This window comes from Mastigoproctus giganteus, chromosome 10 (assembly GCF_048544385.1).
Source record: "Mastigoproctus giganteus isolate SK-2022 chromosome 10, ASM4854438v1, whole genome shotgun sequence".
NCBI classification, from domain to species: Eukaryota; Metazoa; Arthropoda; class Arachnida; order Uropygi; family Thelyphonidae; genus Mastigoproctus; species Mastigoproctus giganteus.
In genome coordinates, this window is record NC_143584.1 from 43,120,265 (window position 1) to 43,136,968 (window position 16,704).

At 37.5% G+C, this 16,704-nt stretch overlaps 1 protein-coding gene across 1 annotated transcript in view; it reads left to right on the forward strand.

Moving 5' to 3' along the window:
* Positions 1-2,725: 2,725 nt before the first annotated feature.
* The window catches only part of su(r) (dihydropyrimidine dehydrogenase su(r)), a 466,373-nt gene continuing 452,394 nt past the window's right edge, over positions 2,726-16,704 (forward strand). The window contains exon 1 of the mRNA XM_090382920.1: positions 2,726-2,864. Coding sequence (XP_090239046.1) covers positions 2,726-2,864 — 139 coding nt within the window. The remainder of the gene's footprint in view (positions 2,865-16,704) is intronic.

Here is a 16,704-nt window from a genome sequence, read left to right on the forward strand (position 1 = left end):
CGCATGTGCCTAGTCTCCAAGTGCTGCAATTTGCAGAACTTAAGCCTTTCTTGGTAAGAGCACCCCCTGTGTTCCCCTCACTAATCTTGTTGCCTTTCTTTGTACTCATTCTAGCAACTCTATATACTTCCTGAAATGAGACCTCCAGACCCCATACACAGTATTCAAGGTGTAGCCTGACCATTGCCTAGTACAACAGGATAATCACCTCCTTGTCCCTGCTAGCAAAATTCCTATATATCATTGACAAGACTCCATGACCTGCTCTGGCAGCCCGTCTGACTGCACAATTACCCCCAGGTCTTTTTCACTCTCCACTTCCCTGAGTATAGTACCACACAGTTGGTATGTTTCTCTTGGGTTGCTACCCATATGCAGTACTTTGCATTTGTCAATGTTAAACTTCAGTTGCCACTTCCAGCCCATTTGTCCAACTTATCTAGATCCATTTGCAGTAACATACTATCTTTACTGTCATTAACAACCCTGCCAACCTTTGTATCATCTACAAACTTGGACATTAAGCCTGATATACCATCATCAATATAGTTGATGAATAGGTGCCTCCGTGGGAAGCCAGGTGGGAAGGAGCAGCAGTGCGTAGCACATGCTTCTTGATTCTTGATTAGACTGGGGTTCGAGCCCATTACCACCAAATACGGAGGATGCAGAAAGGTCAGGGAATGACCACCGTATATCCCAGAGCAATATGGCCTTACTTGCTAATGCTCCTAAAAACCAAATAACAAAAAACAACATAGTTGATGAATACACAAAACAACAATGGGCCCAGCATCGAACCCTGGGGAACTCCACTAATAACATTAGTCCACGAAGAGCAGTGTCCACTGATTACCACTCTCTGTAATCTCCCACTCAACCATCCCTTTATCCATTATAGCAACTTGCCCTTAATGCTATACTGCTCCAATTTGTACAGCAGTCTTCCATGTGCAACAGTATCAAAAGCTTTCTTGAAATCCAAGTATATGATATAAAAATTATTTTTTGCATCCAGTTTCTTTGTGACCACATCATAGTATCCAATCAAATTGGTCAGACAAGACTCCCCCCTTTAAAAACCCATGCTGTGTCTTAACTAATACTGCATTCTTGCCTAGATGATCCTGCAATGCTTCTTTAACCAGTGACTCCATTATTTTCCCCGGAATACAAGTTAAACTAACAGGTCTATAGTTACTTGTGTCATCTTTTGAACCCCCTTTGTGAATTGGGGATACATTTGCACACCTCCAGTCCATGAGGACCTGCCCTGCATCTAAGGAAGCTCTCATAATTATGGCTAAGGGCTTGCTTACTTCCTTTGCTGCCTCCTTTAATATAACTGGATAGATCCCATCCACCCCAGGTGCCTTCCTTATATTTAGCTTCAATAATTTCTCCTCCACTTTGCTCTCAGTTATTACAAAATCACTTAGCCCCCTGTTAGAGTTTGATAAGCTTCTGACGTTCTCCTTCTTGATTGTGTGAATGTAGATGCAAAATATTCATTTTGTGTGAATGTATGAATATATAGATGTGTGAATCCTCATGTGTGAATGTAGATGCAAAATACTCATTCAGTTTATCAGCTACCTGAGCATGATCATCAACAGTCAAACCATCTATGTTAAGTGGATCAATCTGATTCATCCCTTTCCTTCCAGAGTTTACAGAAATAAAGAACTCTTTGCTGTTTTTCTTTGCAACCTTTGCCAAAGATTTCTCGTAATCTGCCTTCACCTGCCTAACCTCCTTTGTGACTTGATTACAGACTAGTTTATATCTACCATAGGCTTCTGTATCACCTGATAACTTATATGCATCTCATGCATTTTTTTTCTCTGCCACAAGCCTCATTAATTCATCTGACATCCATGCCTAAACCTTGAGCAGTATTTCTTATTTGGTATGAAAAGCCTGGTAGCTTCCAAGATTAATTCCCTGAAGGCTTTCCATTTAGAATTCGCCATTGGTAACATCATCAGTTGATGCCACTGTATAGAATTTAAAAACTGTCTTGGACCACTGTAGTCACCTTTACGAAAGCAAAAGCCCTTCTCTTTACCCTTGATAGTAGTTACATCTAGTAAATCCCACATCAGTACACTGTGATCACTGTCACCCGGTGGTTCCTTTATCTGCAAATTCTTAATGCATGAATAATCATTGTTGATAATCAGATCAATAGTATTGCTCCCTCTGATTGCCTCTTGAACATGTTGCTGTAGAAAACAGTCATACAATAAATCTACAAAATCTTGCTAGTGTGCTAGTGACCAACCCACAAGCTCCATTCAATATTTGGAAAGTTAAAATCTCCCATTATAAGACATTGTGATTTACTGGTCCACTCTTTCTCTGCATAATTGCTCATTGTAATCGTCAGATTTATTAGGCCTATAACACACACACTCATATTTCCTTTCCCAGTGCATATGTCACACCACACTGATTCAACATTGCATTGTCCACCAATGTCAATTGGATGCATTTCCTTAGATTTGTGTTTCTTAACTAACTGCATAATCCCTCCTCCCTTCCTGTCCCGGCTGTCCTTTCTGTATCCATTGCACTCCCCAAATTTCAATTTTGCACTGCTTATATCTGTGTGACACCATGTCTCTGATATCCCAATATCCGCCTTTGATTCTACAAGAAACTGACCTGGCCGGTCCACAGAGGCTGCCCCCAGAGATCAGTCCTGGGACCACTCCTGTGGAACATGGTATTTGATGACTTCAACACAGACCTGGGAGAGGTGGAGGCACAAGCCTTCGCAGACGACCTCATACTGACGTTCCAGGCAGACTTGAGATTGGTACTCAATGCACAAGAAAAACTAGCCCTTGAAACCCTACAAGGTTGGGCAAATCTCCATGCTTTAAAAATCTCACCCAAAAAATGGACTCAGTTCTACTGAAAGGGAGGCTAAAGCTCAGACGACCATCACAAATCAAACTAGCAGGACAAAGAGTTAGGCAAGATACCATTCTGGTATCTTGCCTTGTCTTTTATCTAAACTTTGGTTTTCCAATAAATGTGCTAAGGCTGTTCAAGATAAGAACATATCACGATTGGCATGCATCAAAATCTTCAACTTTATTATTATTATTAGCCATATGGTGCAAGGAAGCCTGACGCTTATGCTGCACCAGCAAACAAAAAAAAGTTACCTTGAGAGAGAGAGAGAGAGAGAGAGAGAGAGAGAGAGAGAGAGAGAGAGAGAGAGTCTGAAGTAGAAGGGAATCACCAAGAAAGAGAAGAATGATGATATCCAGCTCAGGACCCTGGGTGTGCCAAGCCCATATTCACCACATGTGAGCCCCTGGGGGTGACTTCATAAACTACTACTACACTAATCATCATCATCATCATCAGCCATTTTCAATCCACTGCAGGATGAAGACCTCTCCAGCAACTTTCCAGTTCCTTCTGTTTTGAGCACTGGCCATCCATTTACTACCCAAAAACTCATGAATTTCATCTATCCATCTCCGCCTTTGTCTTCCAGGTTTTCTTCTAGCTCCTCTTGGGTACCATTCTGTTATTTTCTTAGTCCATCTGTCATCATGTCTTCGAGCTATGTGTCCTGCCCAAGACCATTTTAGTTCTTTAGTTTTGATAAGAATGTCCTTTACTTGAGTTTGCTGCCTAATCCATGTGTTTCTCTTCTTACCTAACAGTCTGATTCCCAGTATAATTCGTTCCATTCTTCGCTGTGTAGTTCTCAGCTTCTCTTCCATTCTTTTGGTGAGTGCCCAAGTTTAACTTCCATAAGTCATGGTGGGGAGTATACATTGATTCATTATTTTACGTTTCAGACAAACTGGGATATTGCTCTTCAGTATGTGACTATATTTCCTGAATGCTATCCATCCAAAATTTATTCTTCTCTTGACTTCCAGCCATTTATCATTATTATAGCTAATAACTTGTCCCAGATAAGTATATGACTCCACCTTTTCAATTACTGCTCCTTCAATCATTATTTCCCTTTCTGTGGCATACTTGTTCATCATTACTTTTGTTTTAGCCATATTCATCTTTAGTCCAAAATCCTTACTAACTGTGCATAACTGATTAAGATTTTCCTCTAATTCTTTGGGATCGTGGCTTATGACCACAATGTCATCTGCAAATCGTAAATGGTTTAGGTACTCTCCGTTCACATTGACTCCTTTCTGCGACCAGTGTAATCTTCTGAAAGCTTCCTCAAGGGCAGCAGTAAACAGCTTCGGAGATATTGTGTCTCCTTGTCGAACTCCTTTCTCGATTTTAAATTTCCTACTGTCTTTGTCTAGTCTAATAAAGGAGGTAGCACTCTCATATATTTTCTTCAAAATCATAATATATGGGGTATCTATGCCTTGTCTTTCCAGTGCCCAAAACATTGCCTTATGTTGTATGGAGTCAAATGCCTTTTCATAATCCACAAATGCCAGGCATAATAGTGTTTTATATCCATTTGCTTTCTCCATTAGCTGTGATATTATGTGAAGGTGATCCATAGTTGAGAATCCTGTCCTAAAGCCAGCTTGCTCTTTCAGTTGATTCTCATCAAGTATTATTTCTAATCGGTTAGTAATGACCCTTGTGAACAACTTGTAGATGTGGGATATAACAAGCTAATTGGTCTATAATTTCCAATTTCTCATTTATCTCCTTTCTTTGCAGCAAAACTATGATTGCATTATTCCACTGCTTAGGCATCACAGATTTTCTAATGCACTTTGTGAAGAGCCTTGCCAGTTTTTGGGTTATGTCTCTTCCTCCCAATTTTAACAACTCTACAGTAACTTCATCTTCCCTCGGGGCTTTCCGATTCTTCATTTTTTTCAATGCATGTTCTACCTCATCAGGAAGAATATCGGGTATGTCATATGTGTTGCTACTTTGCAATCCATCTTCCCCACTGCTGGTATCATTCCCTCGCTCCTTGTATAATTCTCTATAGTAGTCTTCTGCTATTTGAATTATGCCTTCTCTGCTGTTTATAAGTACACAATCGCTATTCTTCAGTTTCAGTATCATTTGTCTTTCTGTATTACTGCTCATGGCTGCTGATTTAAATCCTTTGTTTTCCCTTAATGCTTGTTCTAGTTTTCTTGTGTTAAATCTTCTTATGTCCTCTCTGAGTCTCTTTCTAATGGCTTTGCATAATTCAGTATACTCAATTTTCTCCCTTTCAGTGTTTTTCTTGCTTTTCATTTGTCATCTTCGGTTCATCATGACTAATTTTTTCTTCTTTGGATTTCTTTTTCCCTATAGGTTTCTTGGGCTTTATCACTTTCAGAAAGTTGTAATATTCCTCGTCGATATCTTGGTCCTGAGCAGTCTGCAGAAGCCCAAACTTGTTCTTAAGTTCCAGTACATACTGCTTTTTTTCCTCCTCTGTTATCTCAAAGACCTTTGTATTATTTACTCGAGTCAGTTTTTTCCTTTCCTTTCCTACATCTATATCAAGTGTACATCTTACCATTCTGTGATCACTTCCAACATTTACCTTATTCAGGACGGTAACATCATTCACAATATATCTTCTGTTAGTGAGGATGAAGTCGATTTCATTAGTTGTTAATCCATTTGGACTCTTCCATGTCCACTTTCTGTTCACCCTTTTCTTGAAAAAAGTGTTTATTACTGACAGTCCTTGAGATTCTGCAAATTCCACAAGTCTTTCACCTCTTTTATTTCTTTCACCAATTCCAAAATTTCCTGTAGTTTCTCTTTCTGCACTGTTTTGCCTTTTTCCAACCTTAGCATTGAAGTCCCCCATAATAATAGTGTAGTGGGTTTTCTGCTCATCTAGAAGACTCTCAATTTCGGTGTATATTTCTTCAACCTCTGCATCACCATGGCTCGATGTTGGTGCATGAATCATTATAATCTTTAGCTTGTACCTCTTAGAAATCTTGAGTATTAGTCTTGACACCCTTGGTGATGTACTTTTGAATTCCAAAATGTTGTTTTTAAAATCTTTATGGACCAGAAACCCAACTCCACCTTCACTCCTTTCACTGTTTCCATTGGTGTACAGCAGATTTCCACTTGGTAAACTTATAAGTGATTCATTTCTTCTTCTTGTTTCAGCCAAACCGATGATATTCCAATTCACATTTTCTAATTCCTTTTCCAGCTCTAATATCCTGTCTTCACCAATGAGTGATCGTATGTTATAACAGGCCAAGTTCAGTTTCCGTGCATGGCAGCCTGGTCGTACCCAGAGATTCTTAGCACCCTCTGCTTCCACTCTGATCCTCTCGCTGCCGTAAGAGGGAGAGTGAAAGCTGCTGGGGACTGAGGGCCATTTGTATTGTTGTGCTGTCATATGCTGGAGGATTTGGTCTTTTCCTCTTCACGCTGACCAGGCGTCTTGAAGTACTACACTAAAGATCACAACAATTGTAAACCAGTTTTTTAATTAATCCAAACTTAATTTTTAATGGGCTAAGAGCAGAAAACTTGCTTCAAAATAATAGTTGACCATTCTGGTATCTTGCCGGAGCTACTGGCTGTGTCCATCTGTACTTCAGCCTCTGTTAAAACCTAATGGTTTTACTAAATCTTCAGTTAAAGAAAAAGGCAACTTAATAGCATTCTACTTTTCTTCTAACTCTTGTGTCAATAATCTTGATAAACCATCTCCTACTATACCCAATACACTCCACACAATGCTCCCCATGGTCTGCTGACAGATAACACAACTCTCAAGTAACTAAACTATACATTAGCCACAGATTACCAGCAGAATCACACAGCTTTGTTTATAGATAAATCAGGATTAATCCACTAACACGGAGTATTATGAGTGGCAGGTTTACCCACAGGTATTCCTATTCCAGTTCCATTTGCAGATAAAACCAGATCTATTTGTTTCACACCAACAGAAAGATTTATCCATCACTTCATGATTTTGGCAGATTTTGGACTAGCAGAGTTCAAACTGAAGGATAAAACTGCTAGTGTATGGTTCACTAATATCTACAAAACTAAAACTATTTGGGATTTCAAAAAATTATTTCATTGTACATGAGGCCTACAAAGTCGCAAGTGCTGAGCAGGGAATGGCCAAGTTGGTAAAACTCTGGTTGTGGTGTCAGGCCAGTTTCTAAATAATGACAATGGCTCAGCCTGGTACAGACAAGAAAGACAGAACTCTTTCTTTATTTTTAAACCAATAAAGATGGAGTGCTTGGAAAATTTTAGGGCAATCCAGTAGTTCAAATATTAAAGATTTCATACCATCACAGTTTAAAAAGAAATTTTATATTTATGAAATAATAACTAGCTATACATTAATAAGTTAATTTAAATTTGGATTATTTATAATTACTATTATCCATTTTAAACATACCTTTTCCCATCTTGGTTTCCATTTCACTTCCTTTAACAGTACCTGGGGTAGATGTGCTATCTTCTCTTCAGAAAATGCTTTTTGCCAACCAGGTTGATTAGCTTTAGCTGCCACATTTTTTTCAGAGAACGTTCCATAAGCAAGAATTTCATAAGAGCCAGGAGCTCGACCTTTGGCCTTTATAAAGTAATTATAAAAGATGATTTCATTTTTATAGTACACTTTATTGAAAAAAAAGTACTAACTTCTTAAATAATGAGATTTTAAATACAGCATAAGAACTGCTTTCTTCTTCAATGTTATAATCAGAAATAAATTCTTTTGAAATAATAAATACCAATGATAATATTATAGTTAACGTGCATATATATGAAGCATAATGAAAAGTTCTCAGGTGGTAGTAAAAAATTTTGTCCCTTGTCAGGTATTCAGTACTTTCACTCTAGAAGTATTATTTAGAAATATAGTATTTCTATTTTAATTGGCAAAATAAATAAAAAAATTTAATTTACCATTAACACCGTTTTGATTTAAAATATTTATGTGATTAATGAAAAAAAAAATTAAAGTATACCTGAGGTTTCAGCTGCAGTGATACTAGTGTTCTTTTCTTTGAACACCATGCATGGATTATTTGAGAGGTAAAGTTGGCCAAATTACAAGAATATTCCTAGGTTTACCTGAACAGGAAATTCTGTACAAGCAAAATTGTATGTTTATGGCCCAAGTTTGGCAAGTTTGCCTACAAGGAAAAAAATTCTGTTGTGGCTTGATTTTGTCTCTGTGCAGTGTTCATAGTTCAGATAAACTTTAAATATATGGGAATGCTTGTGAAAATTTAATTCCAATGCAAAATTTAATTCCAACTTTTACAATATATGCATTCCCATATATTTCAAGTTTATTGAGGTCCTAAAAAAAATTTTCAGAATGATACCTATGTTAAAATTAAAGTATTTTCAAAAATGGGGGAAAAAATAATAAATTTAATATACACATATATAACACTTCTTATGCACTTATGTGATTATTTACTTTACAGTTGTGATATCTGTGATTCTTTTTTTATTATTTTGCTTATTTTAATGTAATCATCATGCCTATTAGATCCAACAATATGTATATACAGTATTATGTGCCTTATAAAAATTATATGCTGTTTTTCCTCTTTTTTTTTTTTTTTTTTTTTATAATAAAATTTGAAAGGAATAAAAGTTGTAATATTAATAATAAAGTTAATTGGTAACATAAATAACTAGGCAAAACAGTTTTCCTCAATGCCTGTCCAATGACACCCATGCCCTGCATGTGATATTTACTAATAGGATTATAAATTTTTCTCAGTCAACAAATATAGATAACCATTCTACTGAGTTGACTCCCTCTGCATCAAATAACCTTGTGAGAACCAGAGGAAAACTGGCAGGTTGGCTATGTTGTAAAATTGTGAAGTCCTCACACTACAAGTTTACCCAAACCATGGCAAGTACTGCAAGGAACAACATCAAATCGTGACAGATCACTCTCCTATGGGAAAACTTGCCAAATTTTTGCTCTGTACACAAAACTTTTCCTATACAGGCTTATTCATTCAGGTACACTTGTGGAATATCCTTGTAGCATATAGCCAAATCAAAAAACAGTCTAACTTAATACTGACTTCACTAATAAATGCGATGAATTTAGAATATGTAATTTTGACTATTGTGATAAATATGAAAAAGTCATATATCTTTCCTGTGTGGAAAAATAGGAACTAATCTTAAAAATAAAACCTTCTTTGAGCAACACTGAAATGTTTACCATATATTTCAAAATGTGTAAAGGCTGTACAATAGATTTCAGCTATATAAATTCTGCTGTAGAATTCTCAACTGTATGATATGCTCTACATGAGGAAATCTACCCATAACATTTCATTAGGAATAATATTATTTAAAAAAAAAAAAAAAACATGCGTGCACTAAAATCTCTCAACTTTACATGAAGGTAAATGCTAAACTCTCCAAACTTTACTTGAAGGTAAATGCTAAACTCTCTAAACTTTATGTGAAGGTAAATGTTAAACTCTTACAACTTTACATGAGGAGGAGAAACACATTGGGAGTTTATTTCCTTTTTTAATTTTTTTTGATATTTTACTTTTTATTTTTATTATTATTTCTATTATTTTAATTATTATTTCTATTATTTTAATTATTTATTTTTTTGTTTACTTATTATTGACTGGTGCAGCAAAAGCCTGTGACTTCCTTGCACTATATGGCTAATATTAATACTTAATTCATAAATTCAAAATTTGTTCCTTGGGCATATGCTCTATGTGCACTACTTACATCAAGCATAAGGAACATCATGAAATCCAGGTTATTAAAAGATGATTATTGTCCAATTATGAAGATTAATACCACTTCCCACATGGCTATTCAGTACTAATTGGCACTTCATTAGTGAAAAGCCAGTCATTTAAAAGAATAAATCCCAATGGCAGAAACCAAAAGGTTTCATATTTATATTATATTAGATGAATGACATTTAAATGGCTTATTATTATTATTAGTTATATGATGCAAGGAAGCCTGAGGCTTATGCTGCACCAGCCAAAAAAAAATTCCCAAGTTACCCTAAGAGAAAGAGAGAGAAAGACGGAGTCAAAAGGGAATCACCAAGAAAGAGAAGAATGATGATATCTGGCTCAGGACCCTGGGTGTGCCAAGCCTATACTCACCAGATGTGAGACCCTGGGGTTCTTCAATCAACTTAATTTAAAGTTTGGCAATGGTCAGGCCACATCTTGATTACTGCATACAGGTCTAGCAGTCTCATTTTAGGAAGGATGTAGAGCTACTAGACTAAGTACAGAGAAGTGCAACAAGATTGTTGAGCGGAACAAAGGAGTGCTTAACAATAAAGGCTTCAGTTCTGCAAACTGCAGCATCTGGAGACTAGGCACCTTCGAGGTGATCTGATTGAGGTGTTTAAGGCTCTGAATGGATTGAGCAAGCTCAATACTGATAGGATTCTTCCTCTTGTTCAGATTACACACATTAAGGGACAAAAATTCAAACTGAGGAAGGTCAGTTGCAGAATAGATGTGAGGAAGTTTGCCAGAGAGTGGTTGATTGCTAGAAAAAACTCCCATCTGTCGCTGTTGCTGTTGAAGCTGATACATAAATTCAACAAAGAACTAGAAAAACTATTGGAGGGAATGAGTAGTTTAAATGGAAAGTGCTTTTTTTTTCTTTTTTTTTTTTTTTTTGACTGGCTGATACTGTATAAGCTTGCTTTCTTGCACCATTTTCCACTACTAATGCTAATGTTGTGATGGCATGTGGGGAGGGATGTAAATTGCTGAGGGATGAAGGTATTTTTTTCTATTAGAATAGAAGGAATTTCTTCTTGGGTTACTGTTATTCATATGCAGTACTTTGCATTTGTCAATGTTAAGCTTCATTTGCCAGGAGCATACTGTCATTACTGTTCTTAACAACCCTGCCAACCTTTTTATCATCTGCAAACTTTGACATTTAGTTTGATATACCTTCATCAATATCATTGATAAATATACAAACCAACAATGAGCCCAACACCGAACTCTGAGGGACACCACTAATAACATTGGTCCACATAGAGTAGTATCTGGGCGCCTCCATAGCCAGGTGGGCAGGAGCAGCAGTGCATAGCACACGCTTCTTGATTAGACCGGGGTTCGAGCCCGTGACCACCAAATACGGAGGATGCGGAAAGGTCAGGGAATGACCACCACATATCCCTGGAGCATTATGGCCTCAGTTGCTAATGCTCCTAAAAAAAAAAAAAAAACCAACCAGAGTAGTATCTATTGATTACCACTCTCTGTCTTCTCTCACTCAACCATCCTTTTATCCATTGTAGCAACTTGCTTTTAATGCCATACTGCTCTAATTCGTACAGTAGTCTTCCAAGTATGTGATATCAAAATTATTTTTTGCACCCAGTTATTTTCAGATCACATCATAGTATCCAGTAAAATTGGTCAGAGAAGACTTCCCCTTAACAAATCCATTCTGTGTCTGAATTATTACTGCTGTCTTGTCTAGCTGATCCTGCAGTGTTACTTTAATCAATCCTTCCATTATTTTCCCTGGAACAGAAGTCAACTAACAAGGCTGTAATTACTCTCATCACCCTTTGATCCCCCTTTGTGAATTGGAGATACATTTGCACATCTCCATGTCCATATGGGAACTATCCCTTAGTCCAAGGATGCTCTCGCAGTTATGGCTAATGGTTTGCTTATTTCCTTTGTCACCTCCTTTATTTTAACTGGATAGATCCCATTTATCCTAGGTGCTGTTCTTATGTTTAATTTCAACAATTTCAACTCCAATTTAATCTCAGTTATTACAAAGTCAATTAATTCCCTGTTAGAGTTTGATAAACATCGGGCCCTCTCCTCCTTGAATAACTCCTCATGTGTGAATGTAGATGCAAAATACTCATTTAGTTTGGCAGCTATCTGAAAATTATCATCTACAGTCAAACCACTGATATCAAGGGGACCAATCTGATTCATCCCTTTCCTTCTAGAGTTTATATAAGTAAAGAGGTCTTTGCTGTTTTTCTTTGCATCCTTTGCCAAAGAATTCTCAAAATCTGCCTTCATTTGTTGCCTAGCCTCCTTTGTGAATTGATTACAGACTAGCTTATATCTACCATAGGCTTCTGTATCACCTGAAAATTTATGTGCAGCCCATGCAATTTTCTTCTCTGCCCTGAGTCTCATTAGTTCATCTGATATCCATTTGGTCCTAAGACTAGAACAGTATTTCTTAGTTGGAACAAAAAGCTAGTAGCTTCCAAAATTACTTCCTTGAATGCTTCCCATTTACAATTTACTGTTGGTAATCTCATCAGTTGGTCCCACTGTATAGAACTTAAAAATCTCTGAGACCACTGTAGTCACCTTTACAAAAGCAAAAACCCTTCCCTTTACCCGTGATGGTAGTTACATCTCTAAGTAAATCCCACATTAGTACACTGTGATCATTGCCACCTAGTGGTTCCTTTATCTGAACAATCTTAATGTATCAATAATCATCCCACGCATTTTTCTTCTCTGCCACGAGTTTCATTAGTTCATCTAACATCCATTTAGGCCTAAATCTTGAACAGTATTTCTTAGTTGGTATGAAAAGCCTAGTAGCATCTAAGATTAATTCCCTGAAGGCCTCCCATTTAGAATTCACTGTTTTTAACATCATCAGTTGATTTCACTGTATAGAATTCAAAAGCTGCATCAGACCACTGTAGTCACCTTTACGAAAACAAAAACCCTTCCCTTTACCCTTGATGGTAGTTACATCTTTAAGTAAATCCCACATCAGTACATTGTAATCACTGTCACCTAATGGTTCCTTTATCTGCAAATTCCTGATGCATGCATCATCACTGCTGATAATCAGATCAAGAGTATTACCTCCTCTGGTTGCCCCTTGAACATGTTGCTGTAGAAAACAATCCTCCAATAAATCCACAGAAGTCTTGCTCGTGTGCGAGTGACCAATCCACAAGTTCCAGTTCATATCTGAAAAGTTAAAATCCCCCATTACAAGACATTCTGATTTACTGGTCCACTCTATTTCTCTGCACAATTGTTTGTTGTACTCGTCAGAATCATTAGACCTGTAACACACTCCTACTCTCATTTTCTCTTTTTCTCAGTGTTTATGTCACACCAAACTGACTCAACATTGCACTGTCCACCCATGTTAACTGGATGCACTTTGTAACATTTTATGTGTTTCTTAACTAACAGCATAACCCCCCTCCTCCCTTCCTACCCTGTCTATCCTTTCTGTACACATTGCACACCCCAAATTCCAATTCTTATATCTGTGTGACACCATGTCTCTGATATCTCAACAATATCTGCCTTTTATATACAGTTTTGTGTATAATATACAGAAAGTTTGGTAGCATGGATAAGGAGGTGATTATCTCTTTGTACAAGGACATGGTTAGGCCTCATCTAGAGTACTGTATACAGTTCTGGAAGTCTCACTTTATGAAGGATGTAGATCGGCTGGAATGGTGCAGAGAATGACCACCAGACTGGAGAAGGGAACAAAAAGGTTGCTCTTACCTATAAAGACTTCAGTTCTGCAAATTGCAGCATCTTGAGACTAGGAACCTGCTGGGAGATCTGATTGGGGTGTTTAAAGCGTTGAATGAATTGAATAAGCTAAATGTTAATGGCATTCTTCCACTTTCATGGACTACACATGAGGGAACATAAATTTATGTTTAGGAAGGACAGTGGCAGGATAGATGTGCAGAAATTTGCCTTCGGCCAGCAAGTGGCTGATTGTTGGAATAGCTTGCATCTGTTGTTATGGAAGTGGATGGTTTGAATAAATTCAAGGAAGAACTAGACAAATTCTTGGAGGGTAATGATGGGTGAAGTGTGTGTGTGTGTGTGTGTGTTTTTGGCTGATGCTATATAAGCTTACCATCTTCCACCATGTGCCATCATGACCCTAACTGGATACTTCATTGCATTCTGGTAACAAGTCTTCACTAAGCCATCGATGCACATATTAATGGACTTCTGCTTCTGACTAGGCGCCTCTGTAGCCAGGTGGGAAGGAGCAGCAGTGCGTAGCACACGCTTCTTGATTAGACCAGGGTTCGAGCCCATCACCACCAAATACAGAGGATGTGGAAAGATCAGGCAATGACCACCGCATATCCCAGAGCAATATGGCCTTAGTTGCTAATGCTCCTAAAAACCAAAACAAAAAACAGCTTCTGACTACTTGGCTACAGGTGACCTCCACAGCCAAGTCGTCAAGAGCAGGAGTACATTAGCACATGCTCTTTAAGTAGATCAGGGCTCAAGTCCCTGACTGCTAAATACAGTTGATCTGGCAACACACACACTGGACCAGTGTGGCAGATTATGGCCCATTTCTCTTAACATGAATCGTCGAGGAGATTTCCATCCTGCAGTGGATTAATAATGGCTGTAGTTTACCTTACCTTACCCTTTTGACTGCCAAAATATGGAAATATGTACCTCAGCACTCCAAACCACTGTTATCTAATCACCTGTCATCCAAAACCTATGCTCTCTGTTTTTCATTAAGAAACAGCTTCTCTTTAATCTTTCCCACATGTAAACCATTTTTGCATAATTTTCTAATTGTTCTGTCAATAATGTGCACTTCAAATGTTTCTAAAATTTCTTTTATGTTTTTAGTTCTGCTGTGATTTTATAGAACTTGTAACAAGTTTGGCACTGTTAGTAATTTTATAGTAGTTGGGAAGATTTTTCTAACACCTGTCAGCTTTCCCCAACAATTTGTTTTGCTATTTCTTCATACATAAGGCCTTCCTCATAAAATGTAAATGCTTTGCTACAGTTAAAATGTGAACATTCCAATTGTTTTAATTGCCCTAATGTCATTTTATAAATTTAATAAAAGAAATTGGCAAATAACTTTACACTTCAATAGCATCGATGCACCAATTACTCTAATCTCTATGGCACTGCTCCTGCCTCTCCATGGTAGGGCTGGTAATCTGGGTGGTAAAAATAAACCCCCAGGGAAAAAAGGAGCCAACATGGATACAAATAATTATCCATCTATAGAGCCATTGAGTTCAAGATCTGAACCTTCAGACATAGACCATTAATCCAATCAACCCAAACGACTTCAGAGAGAAGCACAGTGTCATCGTGTTTTGTTTTGCTATTTCTTCATACATAAGGCCTTCCTCATAAATTGTAAATGCTTTGCTACAGTTAAAATGTGAACATTCCAATTGTTTTAATTGCCCTAATGTCATTTTATAAATTTAATAAAAGAAATTGGCAAATAACTTTACACTTCAATAGCATCGATGCACCAATTACTCTAATCTCTATGGCACTGCTCCTGCCTCTCCATGGTAGGGCACCAAATTTCCTGATGATACATTCACCTTCCGCTCAATCTGTGGGCAAATTATCGCCATTCTTAATCCAAAAAACTTTGGAATCTATTACTGAATCACCAAAAATGGTGAAAATACTGAACTCTGGTGACCTCCTGATTGAAACATCCACCTCAAAACATTCTGAGTGGCTGTTAAAGGCAACAACATTTACTGGGTTGACAGTAACAATTACTCCCTGCAAAACCTAAAATTCATCAAAAGGTGTTGTCAGTGAGTGGGACCTAATTACAGTGTCTGAAAAAGAACTACTCCAGGAACTGAGCAGTCAAAAAGTAATAAATGTGAAAATAATTATGACCAAAAAAAGACGGAAATCTCAATTCAACTAGATCCATCATACTGACATTCAGCACTCCAGATTTACCATCCTCAATTAAAGCCAGCTATCTAAACTGTCAAATTCAACCTTACAATCCGAATCCTGTTTGCTGCTTTAAATGTCAGAAATATGGCCATTCACAGCAAGCATGTAGAGGTGAAGCCATATGTCCTATCTGCAGCTATACAGATCATACTCAAGTGGATTGCTCAGTCAAAACCCCTGTTTGTCCAAACTGCAAAGGAAGCCATCCAGCCTTTTCCAAAACTTGTGAGCTATGGATAAGAGAAAAGAAAATTCAAAAATACAAAATAGAAAATAAAGTGACGTTTCCTGAGGCATGTAGACAAGTTATGTCAACCATGCCTAGTAGTCATTCTTATGCAGCTCACACTTGAAACTTTGTTTCTACTGCAGCTCAGACAGATGTATCAGTTCCGCCTAACACCTCTCTAGCAAACAGGCTTAAATCTACACTTTCAACCTCTAAAAAAGATAATCTTCCAAAAAAAAAAAAAAACTAGTGAAGCCACAAATACTCCAATCAGCATCCCTACTCATACCCCATATGTCCCAGTTGAAAAAGAACAATTAAAATCTGACTCTAAATGACACCATGGATATTGGACACCCCACATTCCCAAAAAAAGACCTGAAAAAATGTCCCACATACAAAAAACAGTCGGATGAATCATGCTCAGGTAAACCTAAATAATGCATAACATCATACAGTGGAATTGCAGAGAACTAAGCAGTCATTCTGATGAATTAAGAGATTTAATAGCTCAATTCGATCCCATAAGTGTATGCTTACAGGAAACATTCTTGTCACCTCAATTTCAAATTATACCATGTACAGACGAGATAGGAATACAGAATCACCTGCATGTGGAGGAGTAGCTATTCTTGTTAATGCTAATATACCATCCAGGCCGATCCAATTGAGAGCTACCCTAGAAGCTGTGGCAGCTTGCATTGCAGTTGGTACATCATTTAGCATTGTTTCCATTTATCTGCACCACTTCTGCTTTCAGAACTTAACAACCTC